The 26025-nt window shown below is 33.1% G+C and overlaps 1 protein-coding gene across 4 annotated transcripts in view; it reads right to left on the reverse strand.

Annotated features, from left to right (window-relative positions):
- Positions 1 to 26025, reverse strand: part of TBC1D32 (TBC1 domain family member 32) — a 201480-nt gene that overhangs the window by 10815 nt on the left and 164640 nt on the right. For 3 of the 4 annotated variants that reach the window (XM_045499429.1, XM_045499431.1, XM_045499430.1), the window contains 5 exons: positions 17758 to 17827; positions 15692 to 15807; positions 14785 to 14939; positions 10681 to 10821; positions 500 to 688 (listed from right to left, as the gene is read on the reverse strand). In XM_045499429.1, the coding sequence (XP_045355385.1) occupies positions 500 to 688; positions 10681 to 10821; positions 14785 to 14939; positions 15692 to 15807; positions 17758 to 17827 (671 nt within the window). The remainder of the gene's footprint in view (positions 1 to 499; positions 689 to 10680; positions 10822 to 14784; positions 14940 to 15691; positions 15808 to 17757; positions 17828 to 26025) is intronic. The other variant, XM_045499432.1, reaches the window with a different exon arrangement.

Consider the following 26025-nt stretch of genomic DNA (forward strand, 5'->3'; position numbering starts at 1 on the left):
CAAATAAGGTAGAAGGAATATAACAAAAAACAGTGTGTGGAGTAGCACGCTGGCTAAAGGCCAAGTTTTGAATCCCAGTAGCTTAGCTACTTCACATCCCAGTCCCACTGCTTCTTACCGTGTAATCTTGGGCAGCTTACTTAAGTTGGTCCCTCAGTTTCCTCAACTCTAAAATGAGAATAATAGTACCTACTCTAAAGGTTGTTTTATTTTAAGTTTATTCAATTATTTTGAGAGACAGAGAGAGCGAGTGGGTGAGGGGCATAGAGAGAGGGAAAGAGAGAATCCCAAGTGGGCTCCACACGCGGGGCTCGAACTCACAGACTGTGAGATCGTGACCTGAACTGAAACCAAGAGTCAGATGCTTAACCAACTGAGCTACCCAGCTGCCCTGCTTAAGGTTGTTTTTAGATGACTGTCTAGAAAAATTTCTGATATTAAGAATCAAATTAAAGTTAGCTGTGAACTCAACCACCATGTTCCCCCTGAAGTTACTTACTTTTAGGAAAACCTGCAGATCTTGAGTCTGAGTGTGCTGCAGAATGTCTTGTTGTAAGTGTTTGAATATAGCTATACAGATATACACTTGGTAATCAGGACCAAGGAAAACACAAGTAGCGATATAATGGCAGATTTCTATCCAATCTAAATAATTCCAAAAACACTGAGTTATCCACTGTAGGCATATCTAGAAAAAAAGAAGTCAGTTCATTAGAAAGCTTATAAAACCATACTTTTTTTAAAAAAAGCAATAACCACTAATTCATGCAAAAGCAATGAAGAGCTTGGCATCCGATCAAAATAGAAAGATATCCTGCACACAGGGATGCTTCATCTATTTGCTTAACGTGTGAGAAAACGTTCATGGCCTAGGGACCCAGGACTTAGAGGTCACTGATGGTGTTCACACTGCTCACATACCTATTGCTAAATGCCTTCTTTATTCAATATAGTCCTCTTAACCACAACATCAGTCTGCTCTCTACAGATAACAAATGCTAAGAGACCATTTTAATTCAGAGATGGGAGTTTTTTTCTACCCTACCTAATAATCACAGATGTATAATTATGCAGATGACAGATTGCTAAATGTTACATTAATGCGAATGGACTCTTGCTGAATCAGAAAATAATTTAAATCAAACAGGATTATATAACATAAAAACTGGGAGCTAATGTGGAAAATAACTTAGAAGTGAGACTTTTACAAAATCATTTATCTTACTTCTTGAATAACATTCAGATAATTTGGATTACAAAATGTATACATGCCCATTGTGGAAAAAAATAGAAAATACCCCTTTAAAATAGAAAAGTTAAAAAAAAAAAACACACAATAACAATGGGTGGAATTGTGTCTTTCCCCTAAAAGCATGTCCAAATCCTTGGATTTGGAAACATTATTTGGAAACAGATTTTTACAGAGGTAACTGAGATAAAATGAGGTCACTAGGGTGAGCCCTATTCCAGTATGACTGGTATCAGTTAGAAAGGGAAAATTTGAACACAGAAATAGACATAGAGGGAAGATGAAAAGGCACACATGGGGAATGTCCTACGAAGACAGAGGATTGGAGTGATGCATTTACAAGCCAAAAACCATCTGAGGTTACCAGAAATTAGGAGAGAGGCATCAAACAGTTCTTTCCCTAGGGCCTTCAGAGGGCACACAGTCTTGCTAACATTTTTTTTCTTTCAAGTTTATTTACCTTGAGAGAGAGAGAAAGAGAGAGGAACAGAGAGAATCCCAAACAAACCCCATGCTGTCAGCATAGAGCCTGACATGGGACTTGATCTTGGGAACCTTGAGATCATCACGAGCCAAAATCAGGAGAGTCAGACTAATTCCCCGACTGAGCCACCCAGGTACCCTGTTAACACTTTTATTCTGGACTGCTGGCCTCCAAAACTGTGAGTCAATAAATTTCTGTTGTTTTAAGCCACCAGTTCATGCTATTTTAATACTATAGTCCTAGGAAATTAAGATACTTTCCAATATTTTAATTTTCATTTATGGTCTACAAATTACCATTGAAGGAAAATTTCCTTTATTGAACCTACTTTTCTTTTTGGAGGTGGGGAGCAGGGAATGGCAACAAATATAATGGCTTCTCTCAATTTATCATAGATGTAAAAAACTAAGATACACAAATTTTCCTTTGTTCTACTGTCTTGTCCTTTTAAAAATATATTCTTGAATAGTTTCTAAAACTTATTTTTAGATCTGATACAATTTCGAGGAGTGGTTGATTCTACCTTAAGTGCCTTTAACATGGTGTATTAGTCTGCTCAGGCTGCCATAATATAAAGTGTCACAGACCAGGTGACTTAAATAACAGAAATGTCTCTTCTCACAGTTCTGAAGTCTAGGATCAAAGGGTTGGCAGGGCTACATCTCTCTCCTTGGGTTGGAGATGGCGGTCTTCTATGGTTTCATATGGTCTTCCCTCTGGGTATCTGTGTCCAAATTTCCTCTTCAAAGAACAGTGGACAAATTGGATTGGGGCCTACCCTAATGTACCTAATTATCATGTAATTACCCCTTTAAAAATCCTATCTCCAAATACGTCATTCTGAGGGTAGTGGTGGTAAAGATTTCAACTTATGAATTTCAGGGTTGGGTAATACCATACCAGATGGTATTATTGAATTTTTGTTTTCCATATGCTATTACTTATGTCAACCATTGACATCTTAATTTCAGATATTATGGGCATATCTTTTCATTTAATTTTCCACTCATATTTCCTATTATTGATAATACTGACTATAGATCCCCAAGTATTTTTTCTTTTTTTTTTTTTTAACGTTTATTCATTTTTGAGAGAGGGAGAGAGACAGAGCAAGCAAGCACACGAGCAGGGGAGGGGCAGAGAGAGAAGGAGACACAGAATCGGAAGCAGGTTCCAGGCTCTGAGCTGTCAGCATAGAGCCCGACGCGGGGCTTGAACTCAAAAACCATGAGACATGACCTGAGCTGAAGTCGGACACCCAACCAACCGAGCCACCCAGGCACCCCTAGAGCCCCAAGTATTTTTTCTGTTTTTTAATTGTAATTCCATTCTCAGGTATAAGATTTTGCTTTATAAATATTATGTTCTTCTTCTATTATGCTCCAAAATCTATTCACAGAGCCTATGAGTAACTCAATATTGAATTTTGTGTATGAATATTCGATATTTATGACCTGGCAGAATATATTTAATTTCCTTTTGTCTCAACTTTAGTCTTATCACTGATAGGATTTTCCCCTCAGATCTTGACCTGGAGGGTAGCTTGGCATGCAGAGTTCATTACCAAACTTCCATCGCCCACATAGTATGGCTCTACTGAACTGGGGAGAAAATATCTCCTACTCTTACTTAACTAGACAGGTTGAAGCAGTCAGTGGTTCTTTGACTAGAAGTAATACTTTTAATTCCCTTAGTGTCCTGCTGCCAGGGTTCTGTCTCTGTTCTATGCTATAGCTATTAATGCCAAGAAACTTCTGGCCATGCTGTGTTAATAAAAATGAATCTCCAGATGAGTTAAGGAGAAACAAAGAGTCAAAACTAGTACAAATGATCCCTGCAGCCAGGGGTATTTGTCCGTCCTCTTTCTCAAGTAGTCTTAGTGTTCTACTGGATTGACGGTGTGAAACTGCTGATCCTCAACTTATTTTGATCTTAAAACCTCACAACTCTATATGGTTCAAAGATATCTGAAGTTAAAATATATATAGGGAGATACTCTTCCTTATTAGTTAAAAGAAAGTCACCCCAGAATCTGCAATTAGTTATCATACATAGTTATTCATGCAGTTCAATGTTCTGGTATTTACATACATTCAACTATTGTTTTCCATACATTGTCTACTTTTCTTCCATTAAACAGAGATAATGCCTATCTTTTTCTACACATGGGAAATTTAGAAGAGGGGAAAAGATTATAACTGAAAACACTTTGAAAGTATATAAAGTGCTATTTAAATGTGATTCTATAACAAAGGTACAGATGTTTATTATTCATTTAATATTTATCAAGAACCTAATATACAAATAAGCATTATAATTTTTAACTGAAAAAGAGACATTTACTCTCTGTTCTCACGGAGCTTACACTCAAAGGGGAGATGTACTCTTTTTCAATATATGTCCCTCTTCATTTGGCAGAAATTATATCTGCTATTCTGTGTGCAAGATGATTCAGAATTATTAAACTGTAATACAATGCTAAAATAGTATTCCTCTAGAAGAGTGAGCAATGAGTCACAGTATTCAGTCCTTCAGCAAATAACTTCTCTATCTACAAAGATACATGAAAAGGATGAAAAGGTTTGCAAATCAGCTGATGAACTCGAATTTTAAAAGGATAAAGGAAAGAGTGTGTCCAAGCAGAATGATAAATTCCTAAGACATTTTTAGTGCGGAATTTTCCAAATATACATAAAATTTAAAAAGCTATACATCACAGCTTCAAAATTTTTAGTGATTGATAAGTCTCTTTAGTCCATCTCCCCCTACATGTAAGTTCCCCTTCTTTAAATTTTCTAAGAGAAAACACGTAAGTTGCTATATATTATATCTGTGTTTGCTTTAAAACACACAGAAAATCTCAGTTACCAATGCCACCCATTTTTGTTTTTATCACACAAGACAAAAATCATAGAATACCGGCACTACCATGAGCAATATGATTACTTCAAACAGTATTACTACTGTTCTTTGCCTTTAGACAACATATCACTTGACACATACAGTCAAATTACTGTATTTAAAGTGATTCTCATGAGTTTATACCATCAAATGGGTTCTGGTGGGTTCATTTTCTTCAGTTTGACTTTATATTCTCAGGGACAGAATATGTTTATTTTGTTGGTTATATACATTTATATCACATAAAGTATTTAAATGATTCTAAGGCAAAATACAAAAGGTTTATTCATTTCTTGATCTCATTCCTTCTCTATCCCTATAAGCAATCATTAAAAAATGGTACATTCTTTCATGTTTTTAATATAAGCACATGCATTTGTATCCCACTCTTTCTTACATAAATGGTAACATACTAAACACTTTATCTTCACCTTCTTATCACTTAACAAAGGATCCTGTATATCATTCCACCAAAATATACAGAAGGATTTCTCATTTTTACAATGGCATGGTATTCCACCATGGATAAGCCATAATTTTTCAACCAAGCCTCTATATCTGCATTGTTTCTAGTCTTCTGATACTATAATCAGTGCTGTAACAAACACCTGTACGTATTTTCAAATTTTTGTCAGAATATCTCTGGGATAGATTTCTATAAATGAGATTGTTGGGTTAAAGGGAAAATACATACATATGTGATTTTGCTAGATACTGCCAAATTCCCTCTTATAAGTACAAACATATACTATATTTTCAAATCTAAGCAACTGAGTTCTTAAATTCACCGAAAAATATTAGTAGTTCATGAAATGGTGTACAAAGAAAAGGAAACAAACTAATTAGGTTTGTTTTTTTATTATAGACCAATGTTCCTTAAACCTAATTATACTTGAAAACATTTAAATGGTGTTTTAGGCTTCGAGGAAAGTACGATACACATCAAAATGTATCACAGCCTTCCTAGGAAATTTTGCTCTTCAACCATACTTAAGCTGCTAAAGGACATTAGATAAACATAATTATTTTATCCGAGGTATATTATTCTCACTTGTATCTAGATTTGAAAAACAATCTTCAAAACATTCCATAAGAATTAAAAAAAAAAAAAAAAGTTTGGCTAGAGCAATTATTTGTGGATACCTGATTAAGCCAGAATAGGTATGAACTAAATGATCAAGTTTTATGATTCAAAGACAATATTTTTAACAACTCTTCTGGACTCATTTTATTTGCCCACACCATAGAAAGAATATTAGCAAAATAAGAAAGAAAACTAATTTCAAAATCAATAGATGTGGTTCCAAGTGAAGTCTTTGCTATCATGGTAACCTCACTAAATCAATTCACTGACTTCATTGATCCTGAATTTCCCCATCACATGAAGCAGTCAAAATTTTAAATGAGATGAGATCTGGAAATATACCTTTTACACTGCAAAGAGTTGTTATACACATACTATTTTTGTTGTACTTGTAAGCGAGATACTGTGTCAGACGCTCAAAGAACTGGAAGGTAAGTCAGGTACACATGCCTTTAAGGAACTTCAACTATTAAAGAGGTAAAGGACATAAAGAACTATTCCACAAGACAAGACACAGATTTCTACTAGAAGCATAGAAATAGTACACAAATTCATATCTACTGATAGTTCAGCAAAAAAAGTTTCCATTTGGACAGACATAAAGGATAAGTCCTTGACATATTAAGATGTGGCACAGGGAGAAAGAAGGTACTATTTCACGTGGCAACCTTGGCAACATGAGGAGAGAGAAAGTCTGGGGATATATATATTTATGAATATGACTATTAACAAGAAACATTCTGATTTGCATTTGTGTAATTTTCATTTTCAAAAAACACTATGTCACAAAGTATGAAATGTTAGAATAGTTTTCTTTAATCCAGTCTTCATGATGAGAGGAGAAGAAGAAAACAGTAAATGAGAACAACCAAAATGTTTTTCTAGAGTATATTCAGAGGATTATCCATGTTAGCCTACTTGCTGACACAGTACAATATAATAATGATATGCAGAATAAGGACCCCACGAAATTATAAGAGATAAATCACTAAAGATATGTGGTACTTCTTAAGCTAGGAAAGTTAAATAAGGTCCAATAATGAAAAGTGTTTTACCAAAGGATAAAATTGTTCAAAACACTAATCAAAACGCGATTTTCTGTTCATTTAAAAAGGAAGACTATATATTTGAATTTCTATTTTCCAATCTCAGTTACTCTTAAACTCTAATCAACATATATTTCTAACTACTTTATTTTTTTTGTATTCTAGTCGAACGTGTATTTTTACTCTAGAGATATGTGTATTTTATTTAGCAACCTGCTCACAAATCCTTCATTAATCAACCAACCCCTTAGTGTCTGTAAATACACAACTTCAAAAAGCACTGCTCCTAATTACATCAAAATGAATAAGCTTTGCAATACAAAATCTATATCCAAACGATTACTTAAGCACCTATACCTATTCATTACTTAAAAGTTGTTTCATATTTTATAATTAGCAATAAAATGGCAAATTATATCAACAAAGCAATGATATATACTTAAGGCACAAAATGATTTGCCCACATAGGGAGTCATTAAAAAGGAATTTTACATTAGATAACTTAAGAAACATAACATTACTGCTTAGAAATTTTTATTAGATAAATCTGCTATATTTATGCAATTTTAAATTGATAAAGAAACACCAAAATGATAAAAAGGTATCAAATTGATACAGTGAGGCCTAAGGTATTGCACGTTTTTCCCACTGTTTGTGGCAATACATTTTAAAATTAGAGGATATATGTTAGGAACTAATAAATGAATGGAGGTATTAGACAATATACAGTATATTAATCAAGACTAGAATGGCAAAAGAATTCTCAGGAACATTTTGTTCCCTAGCTTGGATTTTTAGAAGAGTAGAAAGAATAGATTACTGAGCTTATAGTAAATATTTAAGTATCTACTTCCAACCAGAATTAAACATTTTAGGATTTAAATTTCTGAAAAGTGTTTTATGTACATGCTGGGTAAAAGCACCATGGCCAAGAAAGAATATTCCTTTCCACTACATGTAATTCCTCATTATATTTAGACCTATTCAGAAAATTTAAAACTCAAGAGGCATAGTAACCACATACAAGTAAATGTAATTACATGACATAAAGGCTCTTCAAAATAAGTATAAAGGCATATTGCCGAGAACTATACTGTCTAATTAGGAAGAAAAGATTGCCAAGACAAATCCAAGGGAATTCAAGAATGGTCTACTATTAAGAAATCTACCAATAGGTCACATAAACCCCAAGATCAAGATAATCTTAACCCTAAAGGAACCCTAAAGGAACATTTTTATTTGAATAAAAGAAATAAAATTCAATATTTTACATAAAGTAGAAGGATTCTTCCATAGTATGACAGGAAATAATTCTCTTAATGGTGAAATACTGGAGGTTTTCCTAATCATTGTTAAAGTCTAAAACAAGGAAGCAACTATATAGAATTTTCTGGGAAAATTATAGAATTTAATTTAAAATGAAGCAGAAATAAAAAATTAACACAAATCTAGAAAAAAATGTACAACCTAACAATTATAGAAAATTTAATGTCTTTACTAATTATTAACAGTAATCAGAAAATAAAATTAAAAAAGATTTCAAGCTACTCTAATTAGAAATATCTGTAATATGAGATATATTATACCTATATGGAAAAAATATATGCAGCTTCAGTAAAATATAATACAAAGAAAATAAATGGAAAAATTTACTATGTTTCTAGATAGGAAGTAGGAGTAAGTAAGTATGAGTAAGTAGTATGAGTACATACTCATAATAGTATGAGTAAGTAAGGACATAAACTATAAATTACTTTGAGAAAAGTGAACATAATAGCTATCTAAATTTTATCCAGATCCAAAAGCTCAATTCAAACTAGGAAAAGTCACTTTAGAGGGCACATAAAGGAATAAACAGAAATAGTTAAATTAGCTTTTTTAGGGGGGAGTTAGGGAGTATATTATAGGTTTATTCTTACCAAGTATTAAGACACAATATAAGGTATTAGTAAAATGTAATAAATAATATAATAGTAAATAAATAAAAACACTAATAGTAAATAAGTAATAAATTACAATAGTAAATAAAATACATAACATGAATTGAAGAGATGTGGATAGTAGAGTTACTTTTTAAGAATATACAAATCAATAAGAAACATGCTAAGACAGGTGGGCAATTAAGAAGATTCAACTATTAACAAAGCTATGGAATTATAGTCAATCTTGCTAATGTTCAAAAAACCCACAAAATTTTAAAAAGAGAATGTCACCTATTAATTTCTCTATTAGTTTTGAAAAAGCCAAATACCCAGACCTGAAGAACAGATACTTTCTTCGTTTGTGTTAGAAGAGTAAAATCAAAGCAAAGTATTTCTACCTTCTGGAACTCTCACCTAAAGATGTAATTCTAAGAGTGAAAAAGGTTTAAGCTCTAAAACGTTAAGTTTTAGCCTGATTAGAACAGTAAAGAAACAATCCACCCCTCCACCAAGGAGGGACTGCCTATGCACAGGAGGGAGACATCTGTGACTACTGTGTGTGACCACAAGCACAATTCTAGGCCCTAGAAAAATCATTAAATCTTCCCAGCTCCCAAGAGCAGAAACAGAAAGCTGTGCTTTTTGTTGAGATCCAGTATCTCTTGCAAATGACATATCAGATAAAGGGTTGTCATCCAAAATCTATAAAGAACTTGTCAAACTCAGCACCTAAGAAACAAATGAGCAGGAGTGAAGAAATGGGCAAAAGACATGAACAGACACTTTTCCTAAAGAAGACATACAGATGGCTAACAGACACATGAATAGATGCTCAACATCACTCATCATCAGGGAAATACAAATCAAAACCACAATGAGGTATCACCTCACACCTGTCAGAATGACTAAAATGAACAACTCATGAAACAAGATGTTGGCAAGGATGCGGAGAAAGGAGAACACTTTTGCACTGCTGGTGTGAATGCAAACTGATGCAGCCACTCTGGAAAACAGTATGGAGGTTCCTCAAAAAATTAAAAAATTGAACTACCCTATAACCCAGCAATTGCACTAGTAAGAATTTATCCAAAGGATATAAAAATATTCCACTGTTTACAGCAACACTATCAACAATAGCCAAATTATGGAAAGGCCCCAAATAGCAACTGATTGATGAATGAATAAAGAAGATGTGGTATATATATGCAATGGAATATTACCCAGCAATTAAAAAGAATGAAATCTTGCCATTTGCAACAAAATGGATGGAACTAGAATGTGTTATGCTAAGTGAAATAAGTCAGAGAAAGATAAATATCATATGATTTCACTCATATGTGGAATTTAAGAAACAAAACAGATGAACACAGGGGAAGGGAAGCAAAAATAAGGTAAAAATAGAGATGGAGACAAAACATATGAGACTCTTAAATACAGAGAAATGAGGGTTGCTGGCAGGGTGTTGGGTGGAGTGATGGGCATTAAGATGGGCACTTGTTGGGATGAGCACTATGTGTTGTATGTAAGTGAGGAGTCACTAAATTCTATTCCTGAAACCATTACTACACTATATGTTAACTTTTTTGGATTCAAATAAAATTTAAAAAAAATTTAAAGAAGATACAGTATCTCTAATAGCAGACACCCAGTGTTAAGAATTCTTACCCTTAGTTACCTTACTTAATCCTTAGATTAGCCTTATGAAGTAGATATTATCTACATTTAAAAGCCTACATGTCATAGACTTCCAGAATGTCTATGTCCTTGAATAGGTTTTCAAAATCTGAATGCTAGGGATCTACTACAAAGAAAACTATGTATTATAACAGACCTAGGGGGAAAAAGTCAGTGTAGATATTTAAACATAAAGGTATGAATACTTACAAAAGTGATCTTATTAATTTAAATGTATTTCCTATATTTGGTGAGAATTTAATTTTCTTTTAAGACCCTGAGATCTGGGATTTGAAGAAACATTCTTTCCTATGGATTACCTGGGATGGTGCAAAACCAGACATGTGAAAAGCTGAAAACACAAGTGGCACCTCCACCTTCAGGAGCATTTCAATATAATGAGTGCTGCAAAAGTATATCGGATGGATGCCAGATTCTATAGTGTCAGCAGGTAGGTACCTCTGCATAAAAAAGAGACATTGAGAATTAATGAATATGCGACTAATTTAAAATAATATAACCAACTTACTTAAATCTCTTGCTTTGAGTGGCTACTTCAAAATTAATATGGTGGCATAAGTAGTTACTGCAAACATTATAATTATGCAAGTTAAAAAGTCAGAATGTTAAACACTGTAGAAAGAATAAACCTCAAATAACGGCAATGTGATATACTTTCCAAGACAAAGCAATGAAGTTAATACTGTAATTCAATGCCTTGTGGAATGAAGGGGATGAATGTTGCATGAAAGAATAAATGTATGAGTACACGAGTAATAAAGCTTTATAATTTAAGAGTGAATGTATTTCAATATGCTGGCTATCCTTGGCTTTGGCCAATAATTCTATAACATTAAAAAATTTTAGTTTGTCAGCTCTTAGGAATATTTGCATAGCCTCCTTTTTCTAAGATAATGTTATATAACCCAAATCTGAGCTTTAGTTACTAACAACTGAAATTGGGAATTCCGTAAGAAATTTATCTCTAAAACAGAACAAGGCATAATGCATTACCATCAAAGTTTTTGGGCCAACTACCTTATATGTATGTATATAAAAATTTCTATAATAATTACATATTACATAATTTATATATTTTATATTTTACATTTACTTATATGTCCATTTATATATGTGTGGATATACACACACACATTTACAAACTTGCATTTTTGGCTATTTCTTCATGAAGTTAGTTATTTTTTTTATTTGTCTCTTAAGTAAAATTTATGCCATCATGAATGCTCTATAATATTTCAATGATTGTTATCACAAATTCAGTATCTAACCACAGCATTTTTTTTTTTTTTTTAAATTTTTTTTTCAACGTTTATTTATTTTTGGGACAGAGAGAGACAGAGCATGAACGGGGGAGGGGCAGAGAGAGAGGGAGACACAGAATCGGAAACAGGCTCCAGGCTCTGAGCCACCAGCCCAGAGCCCGACGCGGGGCTCGAACTCACGCACCACGAGATCGTGACCTGGCTGAAGTCGGACGCTTAACCGACTGCGCCACCCAGGCGCCCCTAACCACAGCATTTTTTAAACAAAGAATAAACTTGGAGATATCATTTTGTGTCAAGAAAAACTGTTAGACTACCAAGTATATGCTATAAACTTATACTAAAAATTTACATTCTAATTAGTTCTGAAGAATACATAATTAAGAAACTTCCTGAAAGGCATTTTTATGTTCTTAGCTTTACTGGGTAACTGTAATAAAAGAAAATCCTTTTAAATTAAAACAAATCAAACTTACGTATAACAATTACATACAAGTTAAGATAAGGGTTTCTTTCAAACTTTATTGCTAAAATGCTTTTAAGGATTTAGGTTTGAGTTATACTAAAATTTCTGATATCAGTGAGGTGGTTTATCAGTGTCATCAGCATAAATTACAATTTACCATTTCACATTGCATAAATATATATTTATAGGAATACATATGTAGAAATACGAGAGGTTCTTAGAGATCCCTCACAGTACACAAGAAAACATTAATTTTATATACTGATTACTGGAGACATATTATAGCATATTAAGTGGACATCTCAAGGTCAACTTCAGATGAATGTCTAGTAAAGAAATTATCTCTTTTGAGTAGTTAAAAATAATATAAACTGAGAATTAGTATCCTTTAACTTACCTTCTTTTATGAAATATATGTGTTTTATTAATGACTATTTGTATAGTAGAATTAATGAATCTAATAAATAGCAAAATATCAACTTACACATATAATTTTCAATGCAAGCATAGGTAATCATTTTCTGAATATATGCATAATAGTAGTGTAAGAAATGTATGCATAAAAATCATTCTTATACAGTATCTTCTTTTTTTTTTTTTTATTTTAATTTGTTTATTTTGAGAGAGCGGGGGAGGGGCAGAGAGAGAGGGAGTCACAGAATCTCCAGCATCTCTGAGCTGTCAGCACAGAGCCTGAAGTGGGGCTGGAACTCATGAACCATGAGATCATGACTGGAGCCGAAGTCGGATGAAGTCGGACGCTTAACCAACTGAGGCACCTAGGCGCCCCTATAGTATCTTTTCTATGTTGCATTGAAAACAATGTATCTGGAGTTGGTATGTTTTAGAGTCCTGCCTGATTTCAGTTTTATGGAAATAAATGCTATTAGAGCACAATATCACTGTTACGTTAAAAATAATGTGTTACAAAATACTTTATAGATTCAAAACAAAAATGCAGCTTTATAAAATTATGATTAAAAAAAGTTGACTGGTGATATTTAACAGTGTCACGATCTAAACACTAAACTAGAATAATTAAGACTAGGGGAATGCAGGAATCATTTTCAAATATTTGACATGAAAATGTATGATTAGATTCAAATTCCATACTCATTATCAAAAGATTTCTCATTTGTAAATGTAAGAGTGGAATTTTTTTAAAGTTTTTATTTAAATTCCATTTAGCTAACATATAGTGTAATATTGGTTTCAGGAATAGAATTTAGTGATTCATCACTTACATACAACACCCAGTGCTCATCACAAGTGCCCTCCTTAATACCCATCACCCATTTAGCCCCTCCCCCACCCACCTCCCTCCATCAGCCCTCAGTTTGTTCTCTAGACTTAGAAGTCTCTTATAGTTTACTTCCCTTTTTCCCCCTCCCCTATGTTTTTTTCTTAAATGCCACATATGAGTGAAATCATATGGTGATTATTTTTATCTGATTGACTTATTTCGCTTAGCATAATACATTTTGGGTCCATCCACATTGTTGCAAATGGCAAGATGTTATTCTTTTAGATGGCTGAGTAATATTCCATTATAGATAGATAGATAGATGGATAGATAGATAGACAGACAGACAGATAGATAGATAGAACCACATCTTCCATCAGCCAATAGACATTTGGGCTCTTTTCATAATTTGGCTATTGTTGATAATGCTGCCATAAACATTGGGGTGCCTGTGGAATATCTAAGATTTTTAAAACTCAAATTCTGGTTAACAGGAGGAAAATAGTTTCATAGAGAAAAACCAGTACATACTCTTTTGCCATTTGCTTCCGCCTACTCATGTAAGCAAACTTCTCATTATGCTGAAAAACTAGAGCTAAACATTCTTATTCAGGAATTTCATATAGCTATTTCAAGCATAAAATTTTTAAATTTCAATATTTATAATGTATTCCTCCTTGATGTTTTGCTTTTATTTTCCTTATCACAAATATATACTGTAAAAACACATAATATGTGCTTTTATTTAACTCCACATACTTTCCAGCTCCCTTAACTTATCCTTGGGTGCCATGTGGTTGCATTGTCCACATGCTCTATGTCATAAAAACGGTTTGTGAAGTATTAGCCTATCTTATATAGTAGATAGTTTCCTCAAGTTGGAGATCTTAATGGCAGTAAGTAAAATAAAATACAGAAATATTGGTAAATTTAGGAACACTCTTACCTCTAAACTCCAAGATCTCATGAAGCTAGTAAAATCCTTTAAAATACACTATAATACCCTCAATCAAAACTCATCACAGATTTACAAAATGTATAGTTTTTTCCTCTTGATGGAATACACTGATAATTTTGACTTATTTTCGTACACTATAATTTAACTGATTCTTTCTAACAAAGCAATAGTAAAAAATCCATTCAATAGTTCTTATTACATATATATTTTTTATAATTTACTAAATCATAAGTTTAAAATTTAATCATCCATCTAGTATCACTAATCTTTCATGCAGTTACCATTAGGTAAGACATCAAGTATTTGAGAAAATGTCAAATCTGTAGCTTCAAAGAGAATCAGTCAAAAAGCATTCAGGTAGAAAACGAACATAAATTATTACAGAGCTCTCTACAAACAAGATCCCAACGAATTTAAATGGGATTTGCCTTAAAATTTCACACACTCCTTTCAAAATAGACTAAAAAGTCTTACAGAAATATGTAGTCTTGGCAACCAAAGGAAAGCAGAGGTCAGAAGCCTGGAGAACTGCTGAAGAAATCTGAATGTTTTCTCTTTGTCCCCACACATTATCATGAACAGAGAAGATACAAACCAGTCATGGCCAGCATAACTCCCCTGCAGGCAGACTGAAAAGCACAATTAAGGAACTTTTACAATATTTTATCTTAAAAGATGAAATATGAGAACTCCATTAATATTCATTTCCAGGATCCCTGTCAGGAAAGAGGTATTGATACTTAGCCCTCATTTTATCTTCAACCAATTTACAAGCTAATGTACTGTTTACTTACATGTTCAGTGGAGGCCAATGGCACTAGCAAATGGAGAAAAAACCACATGCCCTGTGGCAACATTTGTTCAAATCATTAAATAGTACCCTCTCTTTCTCTGGTTTAGGTTATCTGCTAAATTACTAGCATAATCAAGTATAAAAAACCCACAAATATTTAGAATTCAGTAATGCAAATGGTTTGTACACTTTTTTTCTCCCTTCAGGTCAAACCTATTTTTGAAAAATAACCAATTCAAGCAAAATGAATGTATGTTCCATTACTATTCTAGATTTACTAAGTCTGGAATACGCTTTTCTAGATACACTAAAACTATTTTTAAAACTTTCTTGTATGTATCTGAAAATACAGCCTAGTAACTTTACTCAGTTTAAGATTCAATGAAGAAGACTGAATTTAGTAGTTAATGCCCAATCTAATAAAATACATATTTAAAATACAGAATAGTATAAAGGTACATGATAACAAATCAGTAATATAGGTTAAAGTATTATTTTACCATAAATGTGTTAAGGTCCCCTATCAAAGAATTATGAAAAATACATAAAGAAAGTTCAACTACTGTGAATCCACTCAAAAAAGGATACGAAGAGAAGATTTTATGGGTACTTGCTGCTGTTTCAGGAATCTCTCACAGTGCTTTAAAACCAACGTAAGATCATTTTCTGCACTGTCTTTCAACAGGTTGAGGAACTTGCCATACCTATATTAAAAACCCACAAAACATAAAAACTGAAAAATGTCAGGTCTGCATTGTAAATTCACTTTTTAAAACCTATCAAGAGCAGTCCTCTTCTTGATAGCATAAGTATGCTATATAGAACTTAGTAAAGCTTAACACTCAGTGTATGTTCCTGATAATTATTTTTGGATTAGATAATGATATTTGAATTAGATTATTATATCTGGTAAATGCTGACATTTTAAAGGAAAATAAAACAGTAGTGAGAGAACAGAATGTAGATACTTAGATGAAAAGAATGCAAGCATTTTTTTCCTGAACTTAATCTAGAACATGTAATGTTGACAGCTTAGACTGACAGAATGTTAACACTGGAAGCAATTTTAGATTTCGTCTAGTCCAGTGGTTCTGAGGGGAGGGTACTTTCTGTCCTGGGGCCACTTTGGAAATTCACGGGGGTGTTTCTGATTGCATAGTGAATGGGGGCACTACTGGTACTTGGTGAGTGGTGGCCAGGAGGTTAGACATGGGGCAGTCCTGCACAACAACTTGCAAATGGCCTGGCTGTTACTTGCATGAAGAAGCTATTTGTAATTATCTGAAACCAATTCTGTATTATATAAAATCATAAGGGTTTTTTTTCTATATTTTTTATTATAAACCGAATGCAACCATGTGCACATCAGAGAAAGGAAGTACTTTCATTTCAAGCCTAAAACTTGTTCACCATTCTGGAAAGTTACTTTGCCAGTGGCAAAACTCTACTAGAGGTATTTGAAGCACCAAAATACTGTCAGTCTTTATTTACAGCTGCCAAAGTTACAATGACTATTTGGTTGACAGCTATGTCATATACTGCAGGTGTGTACAAACATTTCATTACAAAGTATTTTCCATTCACTTCTTACCAATAAGACGTTGTACTGAATTTAAAAAAATATATATATGACTAGCCTGCTTATATTATCTATAGATTCCATTTCAGAATAGAAACTGGACATTACAAAATAAAAAGCAGATAGAGGGTCACAAAACAATGAATTATATGCTTTATGTGATACAGATGGATGAGCTAAAATTACTTTAATACATTTCATTATAATTTCATTATGTTATGTATTTATGAAAACATTCTTTTTAAAAGCTTCCACGTGCATCCTTTTTATACTTGATTCTAAAGATTACCCACTGAAGTAGGAGGGAACTGTCAAGATCTCCATTTAATAAGCAAGAGAGAAGACTCAGTCCTTAATTCCCAGTCTGCCATTTAGTTTCTTTTGAAAATTACAATTTGAGTACTAAAAATTCAAACTACTATAATTGGCTTGTTCATTTTTAACTTCTGTGTCTATCCTTAAGGTACTTTTGTACTCATCACCATAGTTTAACAATTAAAATCTACCATATTTTAGGGGCACCTGGGTGGCTCAGTCAGTTAAGTGTCTGACTCTTAGTTTTGGCTCAGGTCATGGTCTCACTGTTTTCGTGAGTTCAAGCCCCACGTTGGGCTCTGCACTGGCAGCACAAAGTCTGCTTGGGATTTTGTCTCTTCCTTTCTCTGCCCCTCCCCCACTCACACTGTTTCTCTCTCTCTCTCTCTCGCTCTCAAATAAACTTAAAAAAAAAAAAACTACCATATTTTAGAAAATGGCATGATTGCGCTACCAAAGGCTGATTTTTACAATACTCTTTTTTTTTTTTTTTTTTTTTTTTTTGGTAAAAGCCAGGAGTCATAGAGGCTTAAATATACTGTAATTAACCTCTGAAGTGATAATGAACCATAAATGATGTACTGGCAGAGGTAATTTAATCATATGCCAATATCCTCAAAACAAAGTTATTATTTTCTGAATGATAGACTCTGCATTTAAAGTACACAAAATAGTTGGTTGTTAAATACTATTAAGCACATATCAGGTAGATAAAACAAATTCTAGAAATGAGCAAGGGAGATATTTCCCTGTAATATACCTGACAGTCATTTTAATGCCAAGCTGCTGCACAGATGAAAGACTTTCGTTCTTCACATTTGCATCAGTAGCTAAACACAAAAGAAAACTGGGTTATAAAAATGTATAAAAGTCTGCATAATAATCACAGTTTAATTGCAAATTGATGAAAGTAATATTTTTACATATTTTAATGTGAATTTTGAAAACACTGATGAATTTGTTCTTTTAAGAGCTGTCAGTTATATTTTCAAAGAAATTAATAAGAAACTTTACAAATAACTTTTCTCCTATAAAAATCATTTAAAAGCATATTAAATACAAACAACTAATTGTAGTTTTAAAGCAACCTATTTTTACTCGAATCTCAGAACACAAAAGGTGTTAACCCAAAAATGATCTAGCATATTGTACTATAATCAAGCACTGCATATATAAGATTTTGAATTACAAATATGTATAAGTATGGCTGTTTACCTCTTAAAGATTTAAGTCAAGAAGGAATAATCAGTTACTACTTATAATGTATAACAATATATGAGGGCGGAGTGAACAAGGTTCTTCCAGCAGGTGCAATTTCTTTTTTTTTTTTAATTTTTTTTCAACGTTTATTTATTTTTGGGACAGAGAGAGACAGAGTATGAACGGGGGAGGGGCAGAGAGAGAGGGAGACACAGAATCGGAAGCAGGCTCCAGGCTCTGAGCCATCAGCCCAGAGCCTGACGCGGGGCTCGAACTCACGGACCGCAAGATCGTGACCTGGCTGAAGTCGGACGCTTAACCGACTGCGCCACCAAGGCGCCCCAGCAGGTGCATTTTCTTTGTGATGGAGGAGTTGTGATCTACCAAAAGTGAAGGGGCTGTCTGCACTACGGGAGAGACTGAAAATTTAGTTCTGGAGAACATTGGATTATCAAGCTAACAGTGAATGCTCAAAAGCATCACTAGGTAGCGCTAAGGGGTCTAGGTGAAACTTTCAGTTTTTGGCTGAAGAAACTGTAGCATGCATACAGACAGACACACAATATTAAGGGAACTGTCCAAAATCACATAGTTATCAAGTGGTAAAGAGAACTAAAATCTGGGTTTCTCATACTCATATCAGTGATTTTTTTTTCCTCCCATTACACACTGGTGCATCTCATCCTATCAATATAATCTATTTAACTTGTAGACTCATTCACTCCTTTTAATACACCCTTTTGGATAAAGTAACTTGCATTACCATGCTAGAAGCTGTGGGGGCTACAAGATAAATCATACATCATGCCCTAAAAGAACTTCCCACGTAGTGTCAGAGATAAAATTCATATATAGATAACTCTGATAAAAATGTTTTAAAGTACTAAGTGGAACAAGAATGGTACAGATAGAGAGTTATGTGAATTCAGAGAAAGAGATTAGGAAGAAGCGGCCTTTAAACTGAACCTTAAAATATGGTTAGGCTTGAGATCTACAGACATAAGGAGGAGAAACAAATTAAACATCACTGTTATCAAACATCTACTCATTGGACCAGCAATAATTCATCTTTTAACACTCTTGGAGGTAAGGTACATCTAGAAGCATCTCCTAGTTTGCCTAGGACTAGAGTGGTTTTAGCACTGAAAGTGTCATGCCCTCATAGTCCTAGGCAAACCAGAGTGGTTTATCACCTACGTAGAGTGGCAATTTTCTTTAAAAAAAAAAAAAAAAAAAAAAAAAAGATAAAATACTAATGTGCTCTGTTAATTTCTTGACAAGCTACACCTGAGTTTTTCTTATTTAGATCAGAACACAATCTTAGTATTGTTATATTTTGCCTATAATGATAGCAGTTAAGCTACTTTTTATGTATCTTAGAATTCCTCCCTATTTATAACTCTAACTTTACTAATAGATGTGCATTCTAGATATACAGATTGCTAAGGACAGCTCTGCCCCATTTGTATAAGCCAGTAATTCTGCCTCCTTCTCTTAGACAGAAAAAAAAAAAAATGAGTTTTCATTACTTGACGCCAAAACATATATGTCACAAATTATTCTCACTCTCACAAAATGGTCTATTTTTAAAACTATTAATCATCATTCATCATGTTCACCATAATTTTAAGTTCTTAGTATTATCAATGGCATTTAAAAAGAAACCAGCCATAATTTAAGCATCATTTTTAATGTCCCCTACAATATAATCAGGTTAAATTCATTTGGACAGTGACCAGGATGTTCTTTCTGTGTCAGTACCTGAATCTAACTCCTGGTGATCCTATATTTTATTAGCAATTGTATTTCAGTTTCCCAAGTTTAAATAACATAAAACTTCAGTGCTGTAGTGTTGGTGACACTGGCTGACTTTACAAAATTCAAGAAGTTTCAGTAAAATAAATATTTTGGTTTATATATTTTTAGAACCATGAAATAGACCTACCTCCAATCAACTATCATAATGGGAGATTATAAGATTGATTTTTTTTATTAGTAAGCTATCAAATATTCTTTAGGTATACCTTATATTCAAAGAAATATAATTAAGTATATAGTTTAATTAGTTTTGACAAATGCATACAGGCTGTATAACCGACATCCCTCTAAGATGTAGAAAATTTCCCTCACCTAGAAGTTCCTCATGCTCCCTTCCAGACAATTCCTGCATATCCTTCTTCCCTAAACTAGCTACTATTCTGATCTCTTTCACTGTTGGTGTAGCTCTACTTAGAACATCATATAAATGGATTCACAAGTATATACCCTTTTATGTTTGTTTTTATTTCACTTAACACAGTGTTTTGAGATTCATTCCAAACTGTTGCATGTTACCAAGTTTTTTTTTTTTAATTACAAGTAGTATTCCATTATATAAAATGCTGAAATTTGTTTATTCAATGTATATCCTGAAATTTATTTTTATTTTGGGACACACGTGTTTCTTTTTTCAGATTTTAATTTTCATGAATAAAGAGCTCTGAACATTCTTGGACAAATATGAAAGGTGAGCTATCACCTCAGGCCTACCAGAATAGCTAAAAGACAAGAAAGAAGTGTCAGCAAAAATTGGACAAAAGGAACCTTTGTACACTATTGGTGGGAATATAAATTGGTAGCTATGGCAGAAAACAGTAGAGAGGACTCCCCCCCAAAATTAAAAATGGACATATCATATGATCCAATAATTCCACTATTGGGTATTTACCCAAAGAAAATTAAAACATTAATTCAAAAAGATACCTGTACCTCTGTTTATTGCAGCATTATTTACAGTAGCCAAAATATGGAAGCAACCTAAGTGTCCATCAACAGATGTATGAGTAAGGACGATGTGGTGTATATCTGTACATACGTACATACACATGCATGTACACACACACACACACACACACACACACACACACACACAGGAAGATTACACAGCCATAAAAAAGGATGAGATCATGCCACAGGTGACAACATGGATGGACCTAGAGGGTATTATGCTAAGTGAAATAAGTCAGACTAAAACAAATACCATATGATTTCACTCATATGTGGAATCCAAAAAAAAAAAATTATTTCTTATAAATACAGAAAACAAACGGTGCTTGCCAGAAGAGAGGGTGTTGAAGTGTTAGGCAAAATGGGTGAAGGGGAGTGGGAGATATAAGCATCCAGTTATGGAATGAATAAATCATGGGGATAAAAGCCACAGTGTAAGAAATACAGGTGATGATACTGTAATTGCAATGTATGGGGACAGACAGTAGCTGCACTTATAATGAACAAAACATAACGTATAAACAATCAAATCACTATGTTGTACACCTAGAATTAATGTAACATTGTGTGCAAACTATACTCAAAAACAAAACAAAATGAAATAGTAAAGTTCTTCAGGCTGAAATGATACTATGAATACATAGATACACACACGTACAAGAGTACAAGATAATGTAAATATATGGGTAAATATAAAATAATTTTTCTCGTTTCTTAATTCAGTTAAAAATAATTGACTCAAGGGAAAAATAATGTGTAAAAGTAAAATGCATGGAGTAAATAGCACAGGAATGACAAATGGAAATATGCTTTTTGTAAGGTTCTTATGTGAATAACATAATATTAATTCACGGTAGACAAAAATTATCAAAATTATATGTAGAAGTTTAAAATATCGATAATCATGTAAATGGACTAAAAACAATCAATGGCAGAAATTCTCAGACTGAATTAAAAACAGAAAGCAAGATACAACTATATGCTCTATGTTTTAGGATGCCCTTAAACTGAAAGACATGACAAAGAATGGGAAAACATATCCTACCAATACTAATCGTAAGAAAGCTGAATGTCTACATTATTGCCAGACAAAATACACTCTAGGACAAAGAGTATTAGAGATAAGATACTTTTTTTTAAAGAATAGCATGATCAATATATCAAGAAGAAAAAGCATTACTAAGTATGTATTTACCAAATTGGAAAGCTTTACAATACATGAAGCAAAAACTAAATAATTAAAGGGACAAACAGATAAACATAAAATAATAAAGAGACAGCTCAACACTACTGTATCAGTATTTGGTACCAAAAACAGACAAAAATTTAGAAATTATCTAGAAAATCTGAACAGCATGACAGAACTAAATTGTCCTTATCAGTTATTTATAAAACACTACAACCATCAGCTCCAAAATATACATCCTTTTCATTTGTCAATGGAACATTTACTAAGACAGAACATTTATTAGGCCATAAAAAGTTTCAATAAATTAGAAATAAATTAAATTATACAGAGAATATTCTCTACAAAAGAACTAAAATAGAAACCAATAACGAAAAGATTCTGGAAAATCTCCCAACACTTGAAAGTTAAGCAAAACACTGGAAATTGAGGTCAAAGAAGAACTAGCAGGCTAAATTAGGAAATATTTTCAATGTAATGATAATTAAGACCTATCTAAACATGCATTGGGAGGCAACTAAAGCACTGCTTAGGGGAAATTTTATAGCTCTATCTACTTATATTAGAAAAGAATAAAGGTTTAAAGTCAGTGATATAAACTTCTATCACAGAAGCTAGAAAAAGAGGTGGAAATTAAACCCAAAGTCAGTAGAAAGAAGGAATAAAATATAATACAAACCAATAAAAGAGAAAATAAAGAAGTACAGAGTATATCAATAAAACCAAATTTTAGTTCTTTGAAAAGATCAATAATATTGACAAAACTCTACACAGCTTATAAAGAAAAAAAGAGAGAAAACACAAATTATCATTATCAAGAATAAAAGAGAAAATATCACCATAGATCTTACACACCCAAGAAGACAGCAAATCTGTGAAGAGTCTTACATTAATTAATGAAATTGAATTATTTTTTAAAAAGCATACCATGAAGCAAACTCAGACCCATATGGTGTCACTTAACTAGTTAACTGTATCAAATAAGTAAATTAGTAACAATCTTGCATACTTATAAGCACAGCATAACCATGACCCCAAAAGATGCAAAGACATTAAAGAAAACTAATGACTAATATTGCGCATGAATATAAATAGAAAAAAATATTTAAAAAATATTAGCCAAATTCAGCAATATATTAAAAGAATAAAGTACCATGATTAAGAAGAGTTCATCTGAAAAATGCAAAGTTAGTTTAACATTCAAAAATCTATCAAATCCATCCTTTCCCCTAAGAATAGGAACAAGCAAATTGTATAGTCCTACTTATACACTTAATTAAGTCTTGACAGAATGTACAAAATAATTCAACGAGGTAAAAAGCTTTTCAATTAATTGTGTGGGAACTAGATATCAGGGGGAAAAAAGTGTAAACTCTTACCGCATACCATATAATGAATAACTCAAAACAGATTATAAACCTGCAGTTAAAACTATAAAGTTTTAACCTATGAAGTATAGAAGACTATCTTTATGGCCTTAATGTAAACAAAGATTTTCTGAACAGAACCCTGAAAGCACTGCTCACAGAAGAAAAATTGGTAAGTTGGACTTCATCAAAATTTGACTTTATTTTTCAAATTTTTATTTAAATTCTTGTTAGTTAATATATAGTGTAATATTGGCTTCAGGAGTAAAACTTAGTGATTCATCACTTACACAGAACACACAGTGCTCAACACAAGTACCCTCCTTAATACCGAATACCCATTTAACTTATTCTCCACCTATCTCCCCTCCATCCACTCTGTTTGTTCTCTATAGTTAAGTCTCTTATGGTTTGCATCTGTTGTTTCCCCCAAGTTATTAATTTTAACCATTCTGACAGATGCAAAGTGGTATCTCATCATGGTTGATACGGATTTCCCTGATGATCAGTGATATTGAGCATCTTTTCATGTGTCTGTTAGCCATCTGGATGTTTTCTTTGGAAAAATGTTCATGTCTTCTGCCCATTTCTTAACTGAAATATTTTTTTGGGGGGTGCTGAGTTTGATATATTCTTTATAGATTTTGAATACTAGCCCTTTATCACATATCTCATTTGCAAATATCTTCTCCCATTCTGTAGGTTGCCTTTTAGTTTGGTGGTTGTTCCTTCGCTGTGCAGAAGCTTTTTATCTTGATGAAGTTCTAATAGTTTGCATTTGCTTTTGTTTCCCTTGCCTCTAGAGACATGTCTAGTAAAAAGTCGCTGCCTGTGTTCTCCTCTATGATTTTGATGGTTTCCTATCTCACATTTAGGTCTTCATCAATTTTGTATTTATTATTGTATATGGTGAAAGAAAGTGGTCCAGTTTCATTCTTCTGCATGTTGCTCTCCAGTTGTCCCAAAGCCATTTGATGAAGTAACTGTCTTTTTCCCATTGGATATTATATCCCACTTTGTCAAAAATTAGCTGCCCATATAGTTTTGGGTCCATTTCTGGGCTTTCTATTCTGTTACATTGATCTATGTGTCTGTTTTTGTGTGAGTACCATACTATCTTGATGACTACAGCTTTGTAATACAGTTTGAAGTCTGATGCCCCCAGCTTTGCATTTGTTTTTCAAGACTGCTTTGGCTATTCAGGGTCTTTGTGGTTCCATACAAATTTTAGGATTGTTTATTCTAGCTCTGTGAAAAATGCTGGTCTTATTGGTAGGGATTCCATTAAATGTGTGGATTGCTCTGGGCAGTATAGATATTTTAGCAATGTTTGTTCTTCCAATCCATGAGCATGGAATGTTTTTCCATTTCTGTGTCATCTTCAGTTTCTTTCATAAGTGTTCTATAGTTTTCAGAGTACAGATCTTTCACTTCTTTGGTTGGGTTTACTCCTAGGTATCTTATGGGTTTTGCTGCAGTTGTCCATTGGATCAATTCCTTGATTTCTCTTTCTGCTTCTTAAAGGTGGACTTTCATTCATCAAAAGACACCATTAAGGAAATAACTAAACAGGCTACACAATGGAAGAAAATACCTGCAGTATAAATTAGATAAAGGATCATATCCATAATCTATAACCACCACCTATAACTCAAACATAAGAAGTCATGAAACCCATATAAAAATGTTGAGGTGGATAGGAAACAAAATACTTGGATAGACATCTCAAAAGAAGAGATGTATCCAACACCATTAATCATGAGGAAAATGTAAATTAAAACCACATGGAGATACTACTGCATACCTCCTAAAATAGCTAAAATTTAAGACTGAAAATACCGAGTGTTGGTAAGAATAAAGAGCAATTGGAACTGTCATACACTGTTGGTTAGAGTGTAAAATGGTACAACTATTCTGGAAAATGGTTTGGGAATTTTTCGTAACATTGAACATACTTCTCTCTATGAATTCCACTTATCTGTACTTATATAAAACATTGATTTTTATAAACTATTACCAGAACAATTTTTACTTAGACAATAATGCTTAGAATTCTAGTACATATAAAATTGGACTAAACATGAGAAATATTTATCTTCATCTACATATAGATCCATGTGCTTATAATACTAATGTTTCTCTTTTGAAAAGTATAATACAGCTAAATATCTTAATAGTAGGAGGAGTGTACAGTGAGCTAAGGGTACTAATAAGGAGCATTCCTGATGCTATCGAATTCTGTACATCAGGGTAACTTCTAGCAGAAGATGCTGACATCTGTATCAGTGAAGAATGGAATAGTTAAGGATCAAGGTGAGTGAGTTACCCAAAAGAACTATGATACTCCATGTTATATGAGTTTCGGGTTCTTAGTTCTTCCCCATATAAGGAAAGAGTACTTCCAGAGTGATCTAGCTGTCTCCTGAGGAGTCCTTTTACCTCTTCTGGGATTGTGTAAATAATTTCCCCAATCTATGCCTTTTCTAAAAGTTTATGATGCTGTATATTG

This window comes from Leopardus geoffroyi, chromosome B2, assembly GCF_018350155.1.
Source record: "Leopardus geoffroyi isolate Oge1 chromosome B2, O.geoffroyi_Oge1_pat1.0, whole genome shotgun sequence".
Classification (NCBI taxonomy): Eukaryota; Metazoa; Chordata; class Mammalia; order Carnivora; family Felidae; genus Leopardus; species Leopardus geoffroyi.